General features: G+C 39.2%; 1 protein-coding gene across 1 annotated transcript; it reads right to left on the bottom strand.

The window, feature by feature from the left end:
• Positions 1 to 2,849: 2,849 nt before the first annotated feature.
• Positions 2,850 to 3,791, bottom strand: LOC122692821 (vomeronasal type-1 receptor 4-like). Its single transcript, XM_043900641.1, has one exon. The coding sequence runs from the start codon at positions 3,789 to 3,791 to the stop codon at positions 2,850 to 2,852; it is 942 nt and encodes a 313-aa protein (XP_043756576.1).
• Positions 3,792 to 6,816: the final 3,025 nt, after the last annotated feature.

Below are 6,816 nucleotides of genomic sequence, written 5' to 3'. Positions count from 1 at the left end.
GGCAAGCTTCTATTTGTTGGTGCAAAACCAAAAGTCCCTGAGCTTTAAACAAATGGTGAAGTAAAGTAGAGAGATGATGGGGCTTTCCAGCCGTTTGAAGTTAAGTAGAGAAATGAGGGAGCATTTTAGCTGTTTGACCCATGTCTTAGTACTTACTGACCTCAATAGGCCCTGAGTCACTCCGTCTGAAATGCCACGTATACCAGAGTCCCTGTTCTGGACGCCACATGTTGGGGTCCTTTAATGGATATAGACAGAGTCAAAAAAGGCACGGGGACCTAAACTCTGATGGAGCAAAGGTGCTTTAATGATCTTTTTCTGAGTATATGTAGGCTGTTGTACAAGGAATTTCTTTCGACAATTATAAAGATCAGAAAACTAAACATACAGCAAGCATTACCAAGGGAACAAGGGATTAATGATGGTCATAAGGTCAAGAGACAATCCATAGCTCAAGAAAGAGGATCAAGACAAAGCAGTTTTCTCATAAAGAGAATGTTTACTGAGGGAGACCCAAGCCTCTCTCACACACTGACCCCAGCCCTGGGAGCAGCTTGCTGTTCCACTGATAAAACAGAGGATTTATGAGTAACAGCACATAGGAATCCTCCTGTAAAACATCCCCTGACAGACAGGGAGGCCTGGTGTACTGCGGTGCATTGGGTCGCAAAGAGAAGGACAAGATGAGCGACTGAACGGAACTGAACTGAATCAAACACCTCCCAGAAAACAATGTCCAGGATTTGAGCGTGTCACATGTGATCCTATGAGACATTTTTAAAAATAACATCTATCCTTCTTAAACTCTTCCAAAAAGTTGAAGAGGAGGGGAACACTCTTAACTTTATTCTATCAGGCTATCTCAACACTGATATCAGTATATAAAGAGAACCTACAGAAAATTACAGATCATTTTCTTGATGAATATGGTTGAAAAAAGCTTTCAAGAAAATATTAGCAGACAGAATTCAACAATCTATAAAAGGTATCATAAGTGATTATCACATAGCATTCTTCCAAAGATGCAAGGATGTTTAAAAATCCACAAATCAATCCACTTGATACACCACATTAAGAAAAGGAAGAGAAACACGAGATTGTGTCAGTAGATGTAGAAAAAGCATTGACAAAATCTAACATCATTTCATGGTAAATACTCTCAGAAAAATGGGCACAGAGAAAATACACCTCAACATAATAAAGGCCATTTATGGCAAACCCATATCTGAAAGCTTTTTCCTCTAAAATCAGGACCAAGGGAAGGATGCTCACTCTTGCCACTCTGGTTTAACAGTGTGGAGGTCCTAGCCACAGCATTTGGGCAAAGATTTAATAAGAGATATCCAACGCCTAAGAGAAGAAGTAACACTGTCACTACTATAGAGAAACGATACTTTATATAGAAAACCCTAAAGTATCTACCAGAAAACTAACTAATGAATTCAGTATACACACACACACACACACACACACACACACACACACACACACACAATGGAATATTCCTCACCCCTTAAGAATAAAGTTTTGCTGGTTGTAACATAGATGGACCTGGATATCATTCTGTTTAGTGAATTAAATCAGACAGAGAAAGACAAATACTGTATATTATCATCTGACATACGCAATCTAAAACTAGTGCAAATGGATGAAAATAATGGAGTAGAAAAAGACTCTCGCACATAGAGAATAAACTAGTCTTTACCAGTGGGGAGAGAAAGCAGGAAGGGGCAACACAGAGTATAGATTCAGAAGTACACACTACCATGTATAAAATAAATAAACTACAAGGACATACTTTACAGCACAGGGAATATGGCCAATAGCTCATAATAGCTTAAAACAAAGTATAACCTATATATTGAACCACAATGTTGTACCTCTGCCACTACCAACTGTAAATGAACTATAATTCAATGAAAAATTTAAAATAAATGAAGAGTTCTGCATTGTGATATGTCATTGTAATGGCAGTCATATTACAATAATTACATGTAACAAATTACCAAATCTTGTACTTGAAATTTACACAATGTTATGTGTCAAATATATTTCAGTTTGAAAAATCTGCTGAAATATAGTTTTCTTTTGGCATGTTTTTTATTGTACTTCACTTCAAATTACTCATTTCTACATGAAAATACTTTAATGTGCTAATGTCCCTGCAAGACTCTTTCTAATAAATACTGCCATCTCTCTTAACATGTAAATCAGTTCTAATGAGGTGGATGAAACTGGAGCCCATTATACAGAGTGAAGTAAGCCACAAAGGAAAACACCAATACAGTATACTAAGGCATATATATGCAATTTAGAAAGATGGTGATGATCACTCTATATGCAAGACAGAAAAAGAGACACAGATGTATAGAACAGACTTTCAGACTCTGTGGGAGAAGGCGAGGGTGGGATGATCTGAGAGAATAGCACTGAAACATGTATATTGTCAATTGTGAAACAGATTGCCAGTCCAGGTTTGATGCATGAGACAAGTGCTCAGGGCTAGTGCCCTAGGATGACCCTAGGAGGGAGGTGGGAGTGAGGTGGGAGTGGGGTTCAGGATGAGGAACACATGTTAATCCATGACTGATTCATATCAATGTATGGCAGAAAAACACTACAATATTGTAAAGACCTGTTGTTTATTGCATAAACCTGAACTCCTTTTCTACACGAAAACTTCGCTGATATATTCATATTTCATGACAATATATTTCAATTGGTCTTTATATTGAAGAAGATACTTGGCATGTCCGGTATAATATTATCTTGAGATTTCAAAATTTAAATTAGGATTCTGAGGGTGAATAAATGAACTGGCAACCAATCATTATAGAAATAAATAAAATTTACACTTTTCTCATAATAGTAGAGGACTTTGCATTTCTTATCCCGGCAAAATAGAGCCTGTGTACACTGGAGTTATGGCTCATGAGCAGAAAGGGGCTGACAGTTGGGAAACACGCTGCAATGATTATAGTGATGTCCACAAGGAACCGGCTGGGCTGACCAAAAAGAGCCAAAAGAACTTGACAGATGGAGGAAAGAATATAAAAGTAGACAAAGGTGCTCCCGAGCAGAAGGATGAATTTAGTAGCTCTGGACTCAGGGGAGGACCTGGAGGAGGCGTGAGTCCTACGAATGTGCTGGACCTGCTGCTTATGTCTGTACAGGATGAGAACCATGGAGCTGCCGGCCCAAAGTGTGAGCCCCAAACATAAAACATCAGGGAATAATAGCAATGCTGCATACATGGCGTTGTCAGTTTTGTCAGTAAAAATAGAAATACAGTACCCAAAATCTCTTTCCTCTGTGATGTTTTTGCCACTCCATTTGCCAGTCATATTGAAAGGAAAAATGACATTTACCAGCATTTGCAGGATCCAACACAGGAAAATAGAGAGAACCATGTACTTGGGAGCTGTTACTTTCAGCGCTGCCCACCTGGAGTTCCAGGGACTGATCGTGATCACCTGAAAGACACTCAAGAGGCAGATGCTACTGATGGACACTCCCCTCCCCACTCTGTGCAGAAAGAAGAGAAGTTTGCAGCCAACATCACTACACATATGCTTCCACCCAAAGACTGCCATTGTGTGTGGGACTCCTTTACAGAGGAGGACCAAGGAGTTGGCCACAATCAGGTGCTTAAGGAGCAAGTCTGTGGACCTTAACCTATAACCCATGAAGTGAAGGATGATATAACTGCAAAGGAGTGAGAAATTCCCCAGAATTCCAACCACGGTCTGTGTTACGATGATCATGCCTATTATGAAAAAGCTGCTGGCCATCCTTTCAGTTCACAGTCACTGGTACTTTTGAGTTAGAATGTCCTGCGTGGGAATATGAGGCATGGGTTACGTGCATCATGTCAACTGAAATCCAATATTCTCCATTTAACAATAGTTCCCACATGGAAATATTTGCTTCTTGTGTTTCTCTTACCAGCAGCCTTTAAAGGGTTCCAGGTATAACATTTAAAAGAACTAATATGTAAAATTAATCACTGAAGATACTCATGGTAGCCCTTCTTTATTCTTCACAAATTTATTAGGCAGGAACTAAAGGGACCTTAGTTATACAGAGGAGTGTTACCTACCCCCAGACAGGTTAAGTATTTGTCAAACCTGCTTCTTAGTGCAGAGTGAGGACTGAATCCCGTTGGGATACCCAAGACAGTGGTTTGAGGAAACTCCCAGGTGCTTAAATGATTAACACCCTGCATTCCACTGCAGAGGGTCCAAGTTCAATCCCTGGTCCAGGATCTAAAATCTCATGAACTATGATTCATGGCCAAAAGCAAAAAAAGAGAGTGCACTGATCACCAGCCATGCCAAACAGCTAGTTAGTTGCAGGCATATAATAAACCAGATCTATATTGGATTTTGATTTCACAGTTTTTCTGTTTATAGACCTGTGGTATCTTTTAATTTTCATATAACATGATTCCACTTATTTGTAAAGCTTTATTCTATGGTACCATGTATTATGAATTAAGTCTTAGCATCTTAACACATGAACATCACTGCTGGCAGTAGAATACAGCAGAAACCTGCATCACGAAAAGGCAATGTCATGAAGATGAGAAGGCGCCACTCTGAGGATGGCAACAGAAAGACTCTTTAGTTCCCATGACAGAAACACAACTAAAATAACATGTATTATAGAAATGTTTGAATAATAATATGTAGGCAATAAACCGTACAGCATAAAACACTAACATGTGATAAAACAGTTTAAGAAAAAACAAAATTATTATTGTCCAATTATACACTGTATCAGTATGTTATTGTCAGAGGCCAGTGAATATATTAGCAATGAATTAATATTTGCAGTTGACATTAAAATACAAGACACAGAGGAAAATTTGGCACTTATAAAGCATGTATTCTTGTATCTTTCATAAACCAACGTACTAGATTTCCTAGAATGTCAACAAATTGGTGTTGGTGTCAGTTTCTGATGTGATCACTTACCCAGAATCTTGACCTGCCTTTCTCTCACAGACTCAGCTGCTCAGACGAGAATACAACAGATATATCTTCCAGCTGCCAGGACAAGGGCTCGGTGGGATAGTCATTATACCCAATATGTGTGTGGGAGAGAGGCAGCCAGATCCTGATAAATGGGTTTGAGACGCTGTCCTCCCCTCCCCTCTCATCAAAACTGCAATTATCATTTCACCTGCAGCAGCGATGGGAGTGCAGGCTTGGGAGCTGAGAACATTTCTGGAAACTTTTCTCTCAGCTGTTAATTACTGGAAACGATTACAAGTTTCTAGTTAGCAGCCTTAGGAGACAACTGGCTGTACTTGACAGGCAATTTCTTTTCCATGATCCCTGAAAGTAATGGTCTCACAAGGAAGAAATGCTGAAATCACACACATTAGGGATTGACACAAACCATGTGCGTCCCTCTGGATTCTTCACTTGCCTGAGATGAGTCTCTGCCCTAATACTAGTACTTTCCTCACCTTCAACCATTGAATGGAACCGTCAATGATAGTATTGGTAAAGAAATGGAATGAGACAAAATACCTGGCAAGTATATTTGAAGAGACAAAAGGAAAAGGAGGAACATCATAAGAACTCATGATAGGAACCACCAGCACAACTTAAATCAATTTAGACTCATTTTCATAATTCAATGCCAGTTATTATGGAAATTTTGTAGGAAATATACTTTATTATTATTGAACCCTTTGATAGGAATTGGGTCCAGAACAAATAAATAGAAAAAAGAGTGAGGGTTTCAAAATAGCTATAAAATAAAAGCACACAGATATGATGGCTCAAATGTTTTATCAAGTACTTAATTCAGGAGCATCCTGGAGAGGAAACAATACACCACTAAAACCAAGTGCATCAGTTCAAAATTAAAAGAAAATCTGAAATGCAAGTAGGAGGCTTCACAAAAAGCAAACACACCGACAACTTGATCATGTACTTCTAGCCTCTAGAACTGTGAAAAACTGTCTCTGTGAAAAACTGTGAAAACTACCTACGTTTAAATCTCCCAGGCTGTTGTATTTTATTAAGGCAGACCTAAAATGTAATACAAACTGTAAGAGTCTGTCTGTTTGATCCCAGGGCTTCCAGGAGTGATCCTGCAATTTATGTCGGAGAAAGTTTTGCCTATGTTCTCTTCTAGCAGGTTTATGGTGTCATGTCTTCTATTTAACCCTTGGAGCCATGTTGAGTTTATTTTTGTGTATGGTGTGAGGGTGTGATTTGACTTCACGGATTTACATGAGGCTGTCCAGCAACCGGAAAAGAGTGGAGAAATAACTCGAGAAAGAACGAAGAGAAGGAGCCAAAGCGAAAACAATGCCCAGCTGTGGATGTGACTGATGATGGAAGTAAAGTCTGATGCAAAGAACAGTAGAGCACAGGAACCTGGAATGTTAGATCCACGAACCAAGGTACATTGGAAATGGTCAAATAGCAGATGGGAGGGGTGAATTTTGACATTTTAGGAATCAGTGAACTGAAATGGGCTGGAACGGGCGAATTTAATTCAGATAACCATTATATGTACTACTGTGTGCAAGATCCCTTAGAAGAAATGGAGTAACACTCAGGTAACAAAAGAGTCTGAAATGCAGTATTGGGCTGTAATCTCAAAAATGACAGAATGATCTCTGTTCGTTTCCAAGGCACAGCATTCAGCATCACAGTAATCCAGGTCGATTCCCCACCATCAATGCTGAAGAAGCTCAAGTTGAATGGTTTGATGAAGACCTACAAGACCTTCTAGAACTAACACCAAAAAAGATGTCCATTTTACCACAGGGGACTGGAATACAAAAGTAGGAAG

Source organism: Cervus elaphus, chromosome 4, assembly GCF_910594005.1.
Source record: "Cervus elaphus chromosome 4, mCerEla1.1, whole genome shotgun sequence".
In the NCBI taxonomy this organism is placed as follows: Eukaryota; Metazoa; Chordata; class Mammalia; order Artiodactyla; family Cervidae; genus Cervus; species Cervus elaphus.
The sequence above is the reverse complement of the archived record's forward strand: the minus strand, read 5'-3'. Positions and strand labels throughout refer to the sequence as shown.